The 17,946-nt window shown below is 36.9% G+C and overlaps 1 protein-coding gene across 2 annotated transcripts in view; it reads right to left on the bottom strand.

Annotated features, from left to right (window-relative positions):
- The window catches only part of RBBP6 (RB binding protein 6, ubiquitin ligase), a 36,590-nt gene extending 18,953 nt beyond the window's left edge, over positions 1-17,637 (bottom strand). For both annotated transcript variants that reach the window (XM_068967510.1, XM_068967509.1), the window contains exons 1-7: positions 16,821-17,637; positions 11,923-12,022; positions 7,997-8,033; positions 3,517-3,561; positions 1,394-1,482; positions 1,170-1,266; positions 673-812 (exon numbers count right to left, since the gene is read on the bottom strand). In XM_068967510.1, coding sequence (XP_068823611.1) covers positions 673-812; positions 1,170-1,266; positions 1,394-1,482; positions 3,517-3,561; positions 7,997-8,033; positions 11,923-12,022; positions 16,821-16,986 — 674 coding nt within the window. In that variant the 5' untranslated portion in view covers positions 16,987-17,637. The remainder of the gene's footprint in view (positions 1-672; positions 813-1,169; positions 1,267-1,393; positions 1,483-3,516; positions 3,562-7,996; positions 8,034-11,922; positions 12,023-16,820) is intronic.
- Positions 17,638-17,946: the final 309 nt, after the last annotated feature.

The following is a 17,946-nucleotide window of genomic DNA, read 5'->3' on the forward strand; positions in this document are numbered from 1 at the left end:
CTATGCCACTGGGTTTACTGTCTATTCATTTCATTAAAAATGGGCTCCTAAAATAAAACCTGAAAACATGTGAAAAATAAGTGTTAAGGTATGGCTTACAGAGCTACTAACAGTTTATAACAGATAAACAGTTCTGAACTGTTATACAACAGATCTGAACTAACAGTTTATAAAATAAACCATACTTTAGAATCTTAAGAGTCACACAGTATATCCAAACTAGTCAAGATACTTGAGTATTTCCTTTAATCTTCACATTTAAATCTGCCTTGATATCTTGCAGAACTTTTATTCTTAAGCCTCTAGTTTCTTAAAAAGTCTGACACTTATCTTGTTCATTTAAAAGATGCAAACAGCATACAAGATTATGTAGGAGTATGTATGTGAATGAGGAAGAAAGCAGGGAATGACAGAAAAAAGAAAAATTAGAAGACCACAAGGAAAGTGGCACTCACTGGCAACAAAAACCCCAAATACATTTTTAATTTGCTTTAAATGGAGCAGACTGCAGCCTCTCATTCTTAACACAAAAATGCAACATATAGACTGAGACTTGGTATACAATGTTTATAAGGAATCCAAGTGGCCAAATTACAAGCCCAAGATTAAATAAAACACTATCGCCTGGATTGACTGTAATCGCCACAGATCATACCTAATTTGAATACTTACGCATCTATAGTTGGTATTGCATATTTTCCAGTGTTGGTAAGCATTGCACCTTTCATGTTAGGATCTTTCACTTCCATCATAAAACTTCTGGGAATTCCAGTGCTCTTTTTAATCCTAGGACCAGATTCAAAGTTCTTATCCTACAGGTAGGGGAAAGGGGAGAGGAGGAAGAGAAAAAGTAGTTACCATTATTTAATAATATTAGCCAACACACAGTATTCACTATCTGCTTGTATTATTTGTAGAGCTTTACATTTATGATCTCATTTAATCCTCACAACAGCCATGTGAGTTAAGGACTATCACTATCTTCATTTTACAGAGAAGAAACAACAGGCTTAGAGAAATTCATGTAACTTGCTCACTTGGTGGCACTGTCAAGATTTGATACCGGCAGTTTGGCTCCAAAAGCTGTGCTTATTTGCCACTATAACACAGACGCCAATATTTACCAAGAGAAATAAAATGGCTAAGGAAAAATTTTAGTTTGCACTTACCCCATTTGTTGGGCAATTCTTAATATAATGGCCAGGTTTACCACAACGGAAACAAGTATAGGATGGAGGTGGTGGACCTAAAGGTTTCTTCATGTAACTGAAAGGGGAAAAAAAAAATTATATGTACACAAAGACTTAAAAAAAGAAAAAAAAAGCTTTTGACATGGGGGGCTGTTAAGTACCACCCCAAAGTACATATTAGAATAAAGTACTTATAAACTTACTTGATTGGGTCGTATTCATGGCCAGATTGCGACATCATTGCTTTAATTTTATCTTCTTCAGAAGCATTGGCTTCAGCCAGATTGGCAGTCTGTTTAACAGGTAATTATTTGACACACACATTAGAAACACATTTAAGACCACACAGCCAAAGACAACACCACTCATCCTGTAAAGAGCAATATCTAATCTTGCATAAAAACAGTTATTTACAAGTATAACCTAGAAGAGGCATGGGGAGTGCCTTAGGTCATTACATGATGTTTGGGTGTCTACGGGGTTGAAGAAAGTCCTTCTGGGGGCACTCAAACCTTAGACCCTGTTTGTACCTTACATTAAGATTTACATACTACTCTTCTAAGTTAAAAACTGAGATTATGTTAGAGAAACACTTGACATTTTCAAATATTAAAAATAATTCAAGTGTCATAGCATTAAGCATCAAGTGTCAAGCACAGGACTTAGAGGTAGGGTTGGGGATAGGACACTGACCATATGCAGCAGATACTAGGTATCAGAAGGCTCTTTAAGTAGTGGTGCCAAATTTAAAATTAAGTGCAAAGCACATGCACTGAGCATTCAAATTATAAATCCAACTCTCCAAAGATTATGAACTTCATCTCTGAGGTATTACATACAGTAGTCTAGATAATAAGCAGGGTCTAAGGGAGTGAGTCCTAATAACTTGAATCTTCAAGCATCTAGCACTCATTATCAGCCATTCATCAGGTTTTAGCTTTACATTCATCCACAAAACAAGCAACCAGTTTTAACACTTTATTGTAATTTTATATACAAAGAATGCTTAACATTAACAGAGCTTAGAACAACAGCAACATTTACAAAAAACTGGATTACAGATGTTGAACAACTAATTTGTTTGAACCCAAACATTAACTTACAAATAGTTAAAAAAAAAAAAGTCCCCCAAACCTCCAAAACTCCCCAACTGCTTCCCACAAAGAAACAATGGAGGAATAGATCAGAACTCAAATATGGTCCTTACAGTACAGAAGACTTTAAACAGTGAACTATAAGTTGCTGAAGATGTTAACTCTATGCTAAACCACTTTGCATTAAAAAATTATTGAGGTTGCTTTTAGAATTATCAACTTTAATGTATACTTTTCCCACAACAGGAGTTTAAAAAGGTGTATTTGTTACTAGGACATTTTGGGGATACATTCTAGGGGATAAGGACAAAACCTACAACAAAGCCAAGGACAAGAGAGGGACAGCACTAATGGAAAACTTGTCTATCATTCACTTTGGTTGCTAAATTTAATTTTATATTTCTGATAGCAGGGGAAAAAAGGATTTTTGGAAAACTTCCTTCTTGGCCCTCGAAACACTACCTGTTCTCTATTATTTGCCTTTTTTCCCCTAAAGGCATAATTTGCAAACTAAGTCTATTGTTTTAAAAATTAATCCATCACTAGTGCTTTCCCAAACAAAAGGTACACACTGTTGAGCAGAAAACTGCAAGCAATCTTACCGCAAAACATGGCATATACAATGACTTCAGGAGGTAACAATTTGCCCCTCTGCCAAACATACACAGTGGTATATTCCTGCAAACAACTTTATACATTTACACAATTCATGTAGTCTGTGTTCAAACAAATTAGGTTGTTTAAAACTTTTTCTAATGCAGACAGACTACAAGTCTATATAGCATAGAGAACAACTGTATCACATTTAAAACGTTAACTTTCAAGGGATCAATTCAAATATTCAAGAAATAACCACGCAATTGTCCATGTAAAGGAAAGCTTCTATTTTGGCTGTGTAAAGTCCACATAATTTACAGCCAAAATCAGGGAATTCCTCCAGAAATCTGTTAGTTTCCAATGTATAATTAAACAAAATGTATGAGAAAAAAAGCAAGCAAGTGTAGCTTCATTTGTTTCTTCTGTCTTGAAGATGAATACTCCAACATTATGGTGAAGCAAAATACTCCCCCTATCTTCTCAAAACGGCAGCTACTCTTTACAGGATAGTAATAATATGTACAAATGTTTCTGCAAAGTATTTCCTCCCCCAACCCCTCTTAAAACAATCGCTCCACATTAAAAAAAATTACGATGTTAGAAAAAGATTTATATTTTCAAGAATATATATATACCTTTGTAAGCTGGGCCAGAGAAATAGACGCAGAAGAGTCATCAATCTGTTCATAAAAAATTAAACACACATTCAAGTTCCACACTGAAAACATCTGAAAGTGATCATTTACTCCCTACTGCCACTTAATGTTCAAATATTGGGTATTTTTATCAGAAGTTTTCAAAAGAATGTTATCTTGTTTTAAGCTGAAATGTAGCTCACCCCACTTATCCTTCTCCACACATCTCACATACAGTAAATAAAGGCTAATGGTTGAAGGGGATTCTATTACAATGAGAAAACAGTAAAGAAAAGGATAGGAAAGCTGCTCAGTGTGGTTATTAAATACTAAGTAAGAGTCCCAGGTCTATCAGTGGTCTCTAAAACTAACGATGCTCAAGGCAATGTACACTAGAAGAGAGAATAAGAAACCTTTCTAACTTTCCTATAATGCCAGTATACAACCCTGTAAAAACAAGCAGCTCTTTAAAGGCTCAGATAATTGCTTTAATAAAACAGCTCCCAAATAACTTCTACTTTCCCCCTGAGTATGTACTGCTCGGTCTGAATAAGTTTATTCTCCCATGCAAAGCATCAATAGCTAATCTCGCCTAAGAAACCACAGCTTTAACAGGGCAAAAATTTTAAGCCATATAAAGGGAAACAAAAGGCATCCTGGGGCAGGGCAAACAGAGCAGTTATAGTTATTTCCCCTTCAATATGCAGGGGAAATAGTTACTTTAATCAAAGGGAGCAAGTATTAAACATGGATATAAGAGGGCTTTAAAACATGTATGTTCAAATGTATTTAAAAGTGCTTCATTGTTTGTTCCCCTGAACTATATTAATATCAGTTTTTAAAAAGTGTTTATACATGGGTGTGCATATGTATACACACACACAATCTTTAGCATGTAATTCTAAAGACACGATTTCCCTACAAGTGTACCAAAATGAAAACATTATCAGCTTCCTATGTAGTAAGTGGGTTGCTTATTCAACATGTTACAAATTTCTCATGCATTACTGGTCAGAACTCTTCTTTAAAATGGAGAGAATGTAACAAGATGTCTGGATCAAAGAAAAAAAAGTGAGTCTTCATCATGCATTTTTCAAGGATTCCAAAGAACTGAGAGTATTTGGGGGAAAAAAAAAAAAAAAAAGCAGCATGACTTGGAGCCCCAAATAGAAATGTAACCAGTTTCAATATGTAATTCTTAGCTTAATGCCACCACAGCAGGAATGCAACAAATAGAAATAAAACTAATGTTAGCTAAATTTAAAATACATCTTATACATGTACATGTCTTAAGAGTTTTAAAAGCTAGTTTGATGGATATTACTGCTGGGATGTTTATCTAAACAAAAGGTTCTCAGCTCCACATTGAAGGACTGTAGAGTCCATAATGCACTAATCCCATATACATTCCTAGCCATATAATATATCAGTGGGTTGAAGTGTTCTTTCCTTAAAGAATGAATATCTCAGGAGGTAAATTTAGGAAAGAAAAATGGAAAGAACACAGCCTATTTTTATCTAGAAAAATTCTGACCTATTCAATCTATTTTGAAGAGCCTAACATTTTATATCAACCATGAATTATCTGAATTTTAAGAAATAAGGGCTGAACAGACTGCTATCAACCATCATCTATACTATGTTTCTAATCAAAGAAACAAATTAATAGCCTTTTAAAATAGTCTTTTACTATATAGAATATGCATGCTGATCACTTCCTTAGAAAGAAAGCAGCAGTTATATTACACTTTTTTACTGCTGAAATCAAAAAAATTTAACTTTTTTGTTGTTGTTCTTCTCCTAAAATACAGCTGTCTTTTTTGTTATTATGCCAGGCTTTCCTATTCCTCCTTTGGGCCAACTTGTTATTAGGAGCATATATTTATTTAGTTATGAGTACTTTTAGATATTCAACAGCATCTAAATCACTTTTTTCCCACCAAATAATCTGCGGATTCTTTACCAACTGAGCTATCAGGGAAGCCCCTATATACAGCACTTTAATATCCTATAAAAATACAAGGAGGTATAATTTACCACAAATTTAGAAAGGCATCCAACTGTTTTCTACATATAGCAAGATATTAAGAAATAAGTGAAAATGCTGACAAGGAATGATTTTAAAATGAGTAGGAATTTATATGTATTAAACATCAATTAAAAAAACCCAACTTAAAAAAAGTAGTCTCTAGAAACACTGATTAATATGCACACCGTGGACATGATTAAAATTAACCTACCTCTCTCACATCTAGTTTGTGGTCTTGCTTCTGGGAGCAAGAATCTGAAATCTTTTATGTCAACTATACTTGCCTGAAATTAAAGGATCTTACAAAATGTAATTCTGATGTTAGCAGGAAGGACCCACAGCTTTGGAATAGCAACACAGAAAGATAACTACAAACAGTAAAGCTGTGGAATATAGGAACAGCCATCCTTGATTAGAGCTGGCTTAAGTTACCAAAAATGTACATACCTTTACTTTAATCAGAATTAAAAAATCTGGCTTTAGTGATTTTGGCTTAATTGTGAATGCGCATAAGACACCTAAGTCTCCTAAGATGGGCACTAATTATGCTTTATGAATATATTTTCTCATATTTTAAATGTCAGCAAATGTACCCCAAGCAAATAATGGGGATATCATGTTATCTAATTTCTCCACTTCAAATAATTCTACCTAAAAATTAAAGCCACTTTTAGTATTTTTTTTTTTAAAAAGAAGAAAGAAAAGAGAAACCTAAATAAGCATAAAATAAACTGCTTCTTATAAGTGTAATACAGACATGCCAGGGAACACACAAGGCTAAAAGAATGTTAACTTTATTTATGAACATGTGATCTGTGTTTATACACATGCTAATAAACAAAAAGGAAATAATTGTTTTCAAGAAATAAAACTTCATCTGAATGTTTAAATACTGTATAAAATGTACTTTATACAAAATGTGTTACATTAACTACTACAGTCACCAGTATAGTCAATCTAATTTGTGCTAGCATTTGGATACATAAAAATCAGTTTTAAACCAATCACCAGCAAAACAGAAACTTGTGGACAGTTTTTACAGCATTATGCTTAAAAAAAAAAAAAAACCCAAAACCCCCAAAAAACCATATACCCCAAAGAGGGAAAAAAACTCCCAAAACACTAAGTTTTGATTTTTGAATCACTATATTTAGTTCCATGAGAACTAAAGGTCATATACTTTAGAAAACAAGTCCAAAGTTCAGATATTCTATGTTATCGTGTTTAAGATTCAATGATCCAAGGTTAGTGAAAATACCTGATACACAATTAAAAGATCACTAGTATTTTAAAAGGATAAAGTTGAAAGAGCAAGCAATACCCTTAAATTCTAAGTGAGGATTTCAGACATCTCATATTGTGTACAAATCAAGCCTGAGCACTCAAATGTTTAGAGAACCATCAAGTTTTACAGAACTCAATTACTACAGATCTCTGTTCTGAACCGGGTGTTTCACCCTACAACTTGGGAATGCTGCTACCTTTTACTTAAAAGCTCAAAGTAAAAACGGTGTCATACTTAAGGTTATTAAGATGTTAACCTGGTTAAGGGGAGTTACCTTTGATAAGCTACAGCTTTCAGTTAGCTTACAATTAATGCAGCATTTTAATATCTTATGAGGAAGAGGAAAATATTTTAATTCGGACATCTGAGCAGACTAGAAGTAAAAGATCTCTATTAAAACTTGAGTACTCAACTGTATAAAATCATCAAAATCATCGACGAGACATTGTATACTCGTAGGGGGCCCAATTCCAGGTTTCACTTTACAGTACAGATGTAAACAAAGAATAGGAGCTCAAAACTGCCAAATAAAGCAAAACTAAATAATAAAAGCTGCGTCAATGGTCTCTGGAAAGCTCTATGATGTGTCTGAACTTGGAGAAAGCATCAAACTTTAAATATAAGCTTTGGATGTTGCTAATGCATTTTTCAAAGCCATCAATCAGGCAGAAAAAAGAAAAAAAAAAAAAACCCAAAAACCAAAAAAAACTAAGTGATACAACGTGAAAATGGCAAAATATACATTCCAAACATTTTTTTTTTATTGCAGGAAACAAAAAGCACACAACAGCCTGTACATACATACAAAATACTAACTATAGACAGACAGATGCAGAACATGGCACCATGTTCATTAGTGTAAAACCTACATGATCTGAAAAGGATCATACATTAACTGTACAACACAGTGTCATACAGGGAGAATGCTATCATATTTAATATGAAACAGTGCTTTTTGGGCACAAATGACCCATTTCTACAAAATAAAGTGTGCAAATTATGCCACATATATCCATATTCAACTGAGCTGTCATCAAAATACATTTTATTTACAATATGTACTATGATCAATTGAATATTACGTTCTAAAAATGATTTACTTCACTGCTACATTATAAAGGAAAAAGCAACGTGTAGAAAAAGTGTGAGATTGTGTTTTTACATACTGCTTTTGAAGTTCCCATCACTGGTTCAGTTCGACTTCTAAAAAGACAAAAAGAAAAACAGCATTAACTCTCCGAGTAGCTATTAATGAATTTTTGTGCTAAAAACATCTCTCCAATCATACATTTTTTAGGAACACAACTTTTCCTTGGCACAAAGATTTAAAAACAACCAATTTCAGAAGTAATAAATATACTACCTTATTTAATTTTTACTACCTTTGAACAGTTTAAGATGCATTTTTGGTTAAAAAAAAATCTGTACTTGGTAATTATAGAATAGATGTGTATCTTTCTATGTAAAATAAATGTTTTCTGAAAGGTAGTATGAGGATTTTGTTATTCAAGAAACTTTGTGGCTATTTCTTAATAGACTGAACAATTATATTAATCCTCACTTTTTTAATAGGTACAGATGAGAATTTTCATACCTTGAATTACCTTACAGCAAGACTACTACTGTAAATATTTTACAATTTGGAGCCCTGCTGTGCTCCAAAAACTAAATTTCAAACCCAGAAAGACAGGTTGGAAGTTTCATCTTTTTAAAAGTCTCAACACAGTGACCAAGATAAAATAGAAACTCTATCTTCCAGAAAATCAACAGTTTGACAGCATATCTTCATTAAAAGAATAATAAGTTGGTTATGGAGAATTGAACTGATTTTTAAAAATATATACACAAGTAAGCTCAAGAAGAAATTCCTTTAAAAGTCCACACAGGAAAGAGTATGAGGGACAAGTTGCTAAAATACAGCCTTCAAAGGCTTAGTTTCAGTTTTAAGTTTATGTTATCCTGACAGAAAAATGTTAGATAGCATATGAAAGGAATTTCTGGTTTGTACATGACTGGGACGTCCTGAGATAAAAATGAAATTTTCATTTACTAGTATTTGCTCAACAAATTCAAAAACACTTCATGAAGCAAGTATAATATAAAAGAAATCAAATACACAGTGAATTACACATGCAATTCTGTAAGAGGCAACTATTTTCCCATGTACTTTAAACAATTCTCTTCCTAAAGTTTCTGAATATCAAAACAATCTCCTGAAACTCAATGTTTGCTATTTTTACAAAGCACTTAGTAAATTAAGGTATAACTTCACACTAAATTCTAGTAATTAAATTCTTCCCTTATAATGTCTCAAAATTATATAAAGTTAAAGGTACATAGCTCACCTGGTATTTACAGAAGGAAAAAAAAGTCTTCAGCTTTTAAAGTTACTATACAGAAGATTTAAGAACCTCCAAATGTTAAAATATGGAATAGAACTTTACACTAAACTAAATGAGAACAGTCTTAGGAAGAAAACTTGCCCACATGAAGCAAAGCTCCAAGAAATGACTTTATTTTACCTCAATTCCAAGAATACATTCCATTTCCTAGGACTGGCAAATTTCAGAATGTTTCATTGACCAAAAGCAGAATCTGCCAGAATTTCAAGTAAGTGTATCTTACCTCTGAGTATTTTTTAAATAGCCCAAGTTGCTATCCTTTTCACAGATTATACTGAGTTGGCCAAAAAGTTCGTTTCGATTTTTCCATTCCATTGTTTGGAAAAACTTGAAGAAACTTTTTGGCCAACCCAATAACTGTTATCAGCATTAAAATTGCAAGAAAGCAGAGAAAGTCAGATAAAAAGTTATAATGCTGCCCTTTTAGTGAACTCCTTAAGCTCTCAGTTCAGCTCAGTTATGTCGGACTCTTTGCGACCCCAAGAACTGCAGCACGTCAGGCCTCCCTGTCCATCACCAACTCCCGGAGTTCACTCAGACTCACGGCCATCGAGTCAGTGATGCCATCCAGCCATCTCATCCTCTGTCGTCCCCTTCTCCTCCTGCCCCCAATCCCTCCCAGCATCAGAGTCTTTTCCAATGAGTCAACTCTTTGCATGAGGTAGCCAAAGTACTAGAGTTTCAGCTTTAGCATCATTCCTTTCAAAGAACACCCAGGACTGATTTCTTTGCAGTCCAAGGGACTCTCAAGAGTCTTCTCCAACACCACAGTTCAAAAGCATCAATTCTTCAGCTCTCTGCCTTCTTCACAGTCCAACTCTCACATCCATACATGACCACTGGAAAAACCATAGCCTCGACTAGACAGACCTTAGTCGGCAAAGTAATGTCTCTGCTTTTGAATATGCTATCTAGGTTGGTCATAACTTTTCTTTCAAGGAGTAAGCATCTTTTAATTTCATGGCTGCAATCACCATCTGCAGTGCTTTTGAAGCCTCCCAAAAATAAAGCCTGCCACTGTTTCCACTGTTTCCCCATCTATTTCCCATGAAGTGATGGGACCAGATGCCATGATCTTCGTTTTCTGAATGTTGACCTTTAAGCCAACTTTTGCACTCTCCTCTTTCACTTTCATCAAGAGGCTTTTTAATTTTAGTTCCTCTTCACTTTCTGCCATAAGGGTGGTGTCATCCGCATATCTGAGGCTACTGACATTTCTCCCGGCAATCTTGACTCCAGCTTGTGCTTCTTCCGGCCCAGTGTTTCTCATGATGTACTTTGCATAGAAGTTAAATAAGCAGGAAGACAATACACAGCCTTGACGTACTTCTTTTCCTATTTGGAACCAGTCTGTTGTTTCATGTCCAGTTCTAACTGTTGCTTCCTGACCTGCATACAGATTTCTCAAGAGGTAGGTCAGGTGGTCAGCTATTCCCATTTCTTTCAGAATTTTCCACAGTTTATTGTGATCCACAAAGTCAAAAACATTGGCATAGTCAATAAAGCAAAAATAGATGTGTTTTTGGAACTCTCTTGCTTTTTCCATGATCCAGCGGATGTTGGCAATTTGATCTCTGGTTCCTCTGCCTTTTCTAAAACCAGCTTGAACATCAGGAAGTATTGCTGAAGCCTGGCTTGGAGAATTTTGAGCATTACTTTACTAGTGTATGAGATGAGTGCAATTGTGTGGTAGTTTGAGCATTCTTTGGCATTGCCTTTCTTTGGGATTGGAATGAAAATGGACCTTTTCCAGTCCTGTGGCCACTGCTGAGTTTTCCAAATTTGCTGGCATATTGAGTGCAGCACTTTCACAGCATCATCTTTCAGGATTTGAAATAGCTCCAGTGGAATTCCATCACCTCCACTAGCTTTGTTCGTAGTGATGCTTTCTAAGGCCCACTTGACTTCACATTCCAGCATGTCTGGCTCTAGATGAGTGATCACACCATCGTGATTATCTGGGTCGTGAAGATCTTTTTTGTACACTTCCTCTATGTATTTTTGCCACCTCACCTTAAGCTCTAATCCACTCCTAAGTATTACCACTATAATTCTTACTCCAATAAAGGGCATTTGCCATGTGCCAGGCACTACTGAATTCCTCCAATTCCTTGGAGTTACATATATTTTATTTTGAGGAATCTGAGGTACAGACTTTAGGTAATTTACCCAAATACAACTACACACAACTGGTGTGAAGCAGTAAATGGGAGTCAAATCTAAGCCTGATTCCAGTGTCTGTGCTCATGAATCCTATAAACATTATCACTTCCCAACAAAGTCCCTTATTAATGAGAAGCAAATACTAGCATTACTGAATACTCCTGATGCTGACAAAATATTTAGGACAGATTTCAAGACACTTACATTCTTGTAGTGAAAAAATGGTAGGGGGGAAAAGTGCCCAGGGAATAAAAACCAACAAAGGGGAAAGATTTACTTATTTGAAGATCATTTGCTTTTTGTTAACATTACCTACATAGATCAAAAAGTCTACTAACTCTTACTTCTGACTACAGTTTAACTGGGGAAAGAAATCAGGAAAACAAACATTCTCATAATTTTAAGGATTAAGAAGACATACTCACTAGCACAAAGTAATGAGTTCAGTTCTAAAGTATATCTTTTCCTTCTCACAAAGTAAAAAGTATTTTGAGAACTTGCAAATGTGGGATTTAATAAATACTTACATAACATATGTCTTGCTTGTAGATTTAACACCTCCAATAGGAATTCTTCTAACAATTACGGATGAATTTTTAGGAATTAGAGCATTATCATCAGTATATTCTGTAAATAAAAGGATAAAGAGTTGAATTTCTATTTAGAGATTTGGGTAAGTCATAGTCCTCAAGAATTAGAAAACTTCAACCAGACATAAATTTTATGGGAAATCATCTTAAATATAAAAGAACATTAATAACCACATGTTCCTTGCATCGAGATTACTGATACTATCAGAACAAATATCCAAAGCCATAAGGAGTTAATACCAAATATGTCAACAGCTTCTTGGCTCTGGCACCTCTACCAGAGATGGAGGTTGAACCCCAAGTCTCAGGAAGACTAAGTCGTTCTCTATTTAGCCAGTAATGCTGAACATCTGAACTATATGAGGAAAAAGTTGTCATTTAGAATGAAAATATTTTCTCTCTCCTGGTGGCTCAGACTGTAAAGTGTCTGTCTATAATGCGGGAGACCTGGGTTCAATCCCTGCGTTGGGAAGATGATCTGGAGAAGGAAATGGCAACCCACTTCAGTGTTCTTGCCTGGAAAATTCCATAGATAGAGGAGCCTGGTAGGCTACAGTCCATGGGGTCGCAAAGAGTTGGACATGACTGAGCGACTTCCCTTTTACTTTTCCTGGGCTGTACACCAGTATTACTGGGGAAGACAGACTAAAAAGTATGACACATTTTGAATACTTTGTAAGCAAAGAAAAAAGGGCTTTGTAATAAAGAATTCAAAGTGGGATGCAACTTTGGATAGAAAGTTGATTCAAGGAAAGCCCCTCGGAGGAACTGACATCTGAGATTTAGAGAAGACTGAGAAGACAAGATGTACAAAAACACTGACAAAGAATGTTTCAGACAGAGAGAGAAACATGTGGGAAAAAAATGACACCGCAAGGCCAGAAGAGCTGATGAGAAGGACAGAATGACTAGAAACACAGGCACAGGTTACATATATTTATATTCTGTTTCTAAGTACAACAGGAAGTCATTGAAGGATTTTAAATAAAAATGATGACAATTTGATTCATATTAAAAACAAAAACTCTGGTATCTAAGTGAAGAATGAATCTGTATAGGAACAAGAACAGAAACAGGGTGATTAAGGAGGAGATTGCTGCGTAGGTTCAGGTAAGAGAGAATAATGATCTGCTCTGGAAGTGACAGAGAAATCAAGAGAATGTTTCAAGGCTTTCCGACAGAAATCAGGCATGAATTCCTTGGTTCCTGGCTTAAGCAACTGGACAAACACAGATGCTACTTTCTAAGCAGACAGACAGGAAGAATTATCCTATTCTTAGGAATATTACTTGCAATAGTTCTCTAAGAACGAAATGCAAACAAAAAATGAATCAATGATGGTTTAAAAATAAATTTGCTATGAAAGGAATTTGCAAAATTACCAAAAATAATCCACTACAGGGGGATATACGTAAAAATATAACCATCTCTCTTAATCACACACTCAAGGATTAGGGTTCACTTTTTAGATTACTGAGTTTACTTGACTCACTTAAGTTACTTAGCACCAAGTGCTCTAATTATTAAGCTTATCAACCTCTGTTCTAATTATTTTAAGTTTATCAAATATGTAGTAAGCATTTTAAGCTTTTATAGATGTACTGGCTGTATCCTTTCTAATCACATTATCATAAATTGGGTTTCCCAGGTGGCACAGTGGTTAAGAGACGAGTAAGAGACGCAAGTTCAATACCTGGATTGGGGAGATCCCCTCGAAGATGAAATGGCAACCTAACCGGTATTCCTGCCTAGAAAATTCCACAGACAGAGGGGTGGAGGGCTACAGTCTATAGGGTCATAAAGAGCTGGACATGATTGAGTGCACATACACATAAATTGTTCAGGAAAGGGTTCTTTTTGGTATATGTATTTCAAGTAGTAAGCTTTATCTTCGTAAGTATCCAATTAGAGTGAGGCAATTTTCTAGTGTAAGACTACCATCATTATCTTTTGCATAGTTCAGGATAGTTCCAAGTTCCAAGCAAGCTCTAAGAAAGAAAAACCCAGATGCATGGGAAATGAGGAATCTTTAGGAAAAAAAAAAAACTCTAAAACTTTATGTCAAATACCAGACAATTAAGTTGCTATGTAACAACTGTCAAAAGAGTTCACTGTAGGAACAAACAGCAACTGTGTTCAGGAGCTTTCCAAGACAACTTTATTCACCTCATCAACACAGTGCTGTCAAGCTTAAAGTCTGGCTCTGATGCCACATGCTCTCTAATTGACCTTTTAAAGTATCTGAATTACACTGATGATTCCTTACCTTTAAGATACCTCAATAAGTAACCTGTTAGCTTCAAAAGATCCTCTCTATTTGACACTTCCATTTTTGATCCAAAAACATAAAGAATACAGATGAAATGAAAAACAAGACGAATTTAAGAAATGGAGAAATAGTCTTTTGAAAATCCTTTTTCCTCAGCTTCCAAATCTTTTTTACCCTAAGTTCAGAATAAAGGCTGTTTTGTTGTGTGTGTGCTTTTTTTGGGGGGGGTGGGGGGCGGATAATTGCAAATAAGCAGAAAACTTAGAAAAACAAGTTTATATAAGAAAAACACAAAAACATAATTTGAGATTCATTTTGAAATGTAGTCTAGAAACAAAGAAGCAAAATTCTTAAATCTGAAACATGAAATTCTGATTCAAGCATTTCAGTCTAAGATTTAAGAGTCCTAAACATGGACAGACTTCCAAAACTGTCTGGAATCTTTTATAGAAACATGATAGAAACATGAATTCAAACAAACTAAAGCGATCCAGTTTGCCATTCTTTCCTAGGCAATCTCCTAACTATGAAGCTATAAATATTTATTCTGTTCTCTTTAATTCACTGGATGGTGCTAAAAGCAAGTGGCATTCTTACTCAGCTGCCTTGTGACACTTATACTACTTGCCATAAAATTCATTAAGTGCCTAAATATCTTTTTCTCTCCTAATTTGAGGACAGCATAGGATGCATACTTTCTTTTCTCTTAACCAATCCAATAGCAAGGCTTACTACAGCAAAGCTTTCTCCAATAATGACAGTTCACAAATAAACAGAAAACACAGGGCTGGGCAAAGCTCTTTCCTGCTTTCAGCATTTGTAAAAATAAGGTATTAAATAATTTCCTAGCTTAGAAAAAAATAACACATCACAAACTCTTAAATTCATGGACAAAAATTCAATCAACAATAATTTATTCCAGTCTAACAACGATGTAATCAGTTATTAGATGGAAAAGATTGACGGAGTCTAGTCTTAAACGAGTAAATTGTGTTATACTCAAGCAAAATATGAAATCTGTATATGATTAAAACTGCCTTAATATTCTCTAATTTCACTTAATAGTTTATTTTCTCTCGTTCATTAAGTATCATTAACATATCCAGATGTCCTAAAATTATTATCAATCCATCTGTTCTGTTAAGTGTGACTAATGCTTAAGGAAGGCTTTTGCGGCCTTAAAAAATATTTCCTTATAGGTATTTTCTTGAATAATATTTTTAAAAGCTGTTTCTCAACTATTCATGATCACCAGCAATTTTTCCTCACAATCACAATTACCAAAGCCTCACATGAAGCGTCTCTTAGATCTGATAACTGAAAAACCGGAAAGGGGGGAAGCGGAGAATATTCCTGCATATGTTATCAAGTTAGTATACAAGTTCTTTCTGTTTTTGAGTGCTGTTCCTTAATACAATTATATTTATGTCTGGTGTAAATGTAAAAAACAGCTCTTGTACTTGACAAGTGGGGGAACCTCCCCCAATTTCAACTAAAAGAATCCATGTCCCACTAAGCCAAATTTAGTGATCAATAAACTACCCTAACTAGAACTTCACTTTACTTCTCATCTTACCAAAAAAACCTCAAAAGACACAAAACGACACATCAGCGTTGTAGTCCTGAGAAAAGAAACCAAAGTTAAGTTCAAAGCCAGAGTCTGAAAATAGAAACTCTAAGAGGCCACTCTGTCTCATTTATGTTAAATTCTCAGTATCATATAAAAAGCTTCAATAAAAGAGAAAAATTTAAAGATTCCAATTAGTGGCTTATGTATATTTATATGGTAGCGCAGCAGACTACTTTTCAGTATCCTAGTATCAATATAATCATATAAAATCAAGCAACCACTATTTAAAACAATATGTACTTTTGATCTTTATGAAACTGCTAAAATTTGAGAGCAATGTGATGAACGTAGAGTTCAACTACTTAATTCTGGAACTTAACACACCAGACAAAAGTGGTCACACCAGAACATACCAAGTTCCAAAAGCAATTCCAACTTTAAAAACCGGCTGGATTAAAAACATCAAAGGGAGGATCTTTCTCCAAACACAGGCAACTCCAAAATTAAAACTAAATAAATAAATCGGGGAAGGGAGAAGAGGACGTAAAATTTGCCATCAAACCCCCTATGGTGATTAAGTTAGAAAGTTAGAGAAGGTTCTCCAGCGCTGCTTTACAAAAAAGCCTTCCTTACGCTCTCCTCTCCTCCTTCTGATGGAAAACAGATTAGAAAATGCCCCAGGGTAAGCACTCAGGCAACCTGGATGACATCCCCACCCCTTACCACCAAAACCTTCATTTAAAAAAATGATTTGGGAGGAATCAACAGACAGTTGGGGATCGGCCGGTTGCAGATGATCCAAGTATACAGAAAACAAATCAAAGTCAGTTAAACTCGGGGGCTGACTGCTGCAACCCCTGGCTATCAATGAAAGTCGTCCCCAAAGTGTTAGAACGAACAGTCCCACAAGACATAATGGCGGTTAGTCTCCTGCCAGGCACCTCGCCACCAGCATCTCTTCCACCAGCCAGGATCCGAAGCCCGGGCGGCTCTTACCTTCTTTCGTCTGTGCGTTGGTGATCTGCAGGTCGCAGTCGGCAGCTTTCAGCTTCTCTCTCCCCATAATCTGCTTCTTTAAGTCGCAGAGGGAGATGTGGAGCCCATCAAAGGTGACGGTATCATAGTTGAGTTTAGAAGAAAATTTATAATGCACACAGGACATGGTGCCAAAGGATTCCTAAGGTTCAGCGAGGAGACGTGGACACGCTCAATATATGTATATTTATAAACTTAAGAGCAAAATATGTACACACACAAAACACTCAGAGACACCGAAGGACCCTAAAAGGCCTCAGATTAAATACTCCCCCAACCACAAGCAGGGGTTCGTAAAAACAATAATTCAGAACCCGCCCCTCCCCCCGGATATTCAGAATCGCTTCATGTGGGAGGAGGCGGACGAGGACGGGGCAAGGGGGCAAGCGAGAATCCGCCAGCCGGCACAATGTCACCCGGCTGGGTCCCCCTCGCTCATGCTAAGGGCCGGCAAGAGACGGGGGCAGCGGTGCAGTCAGTAGCGGTCAGTCCACACGTTTAGAGTCCGAGTGACCCCGTGGGGTCAGGGGTCCATAGCGCGGCCGCACCTCCCGGCTGGTCTCTTTCTCCGTGGATGGGGGTGACCCAGGCCCCGGGAGAAGGCAGAGGGGAGAGGGCCTAGGCCCGAAGTCCACGAGCGGCCTCTCGCCTCCTCCTGGCTTCCGGACGACCGGCGTCGGCTGCCCCAGGCCCAGGCCCCCGCCACGCAACAGACCCCTTTCGCCTGCTCCCCGCAGGGCCTCGGGCGGCCCCGCGGCCTAGGCCGAAACGCGCGGTCGGCGGAGGAGAGGCCTTCCCGCAGGCCGCCCCCGGCTCCGCCTCCCCCCCGCCGCCGCCGCCGCCGCCGCCAACGCCAACGCCGCTCCGACACAAAGCCGGTACTAGGCCTCGGCTAGGCCTCGCAGCACTTCCTCACCACCCCGGGCCCCAGCCAGCGGCCGGGGGGCTTCGGCGGACCCTCGCGACGCCGCCGAAGGCTCCCTGACGCTTCCTCTCGCCGAGTGCGCCGAGCTTCTCCGCCTTTCGCTTCCGTCGCCTCTCGGCCCAGTACCGCGAGATTAAGCCCGGAAACCGTCGGGCAACGGCG

This window comes from Capricornis sumatraensis, chromosome 3 (genome assembly GCF_032405125.1).
Source record: "Capricornis sumatraensis isolate serow.1 chromosome 3, serow.2, whole genome shotgun sequence".
Taxonomy (NCBI): Eukaryota; Metazoa; Chordata; class Mammalia; order Artiodactyla; family Bovidae; genus Capricornis; species Capricornis sumatraensis.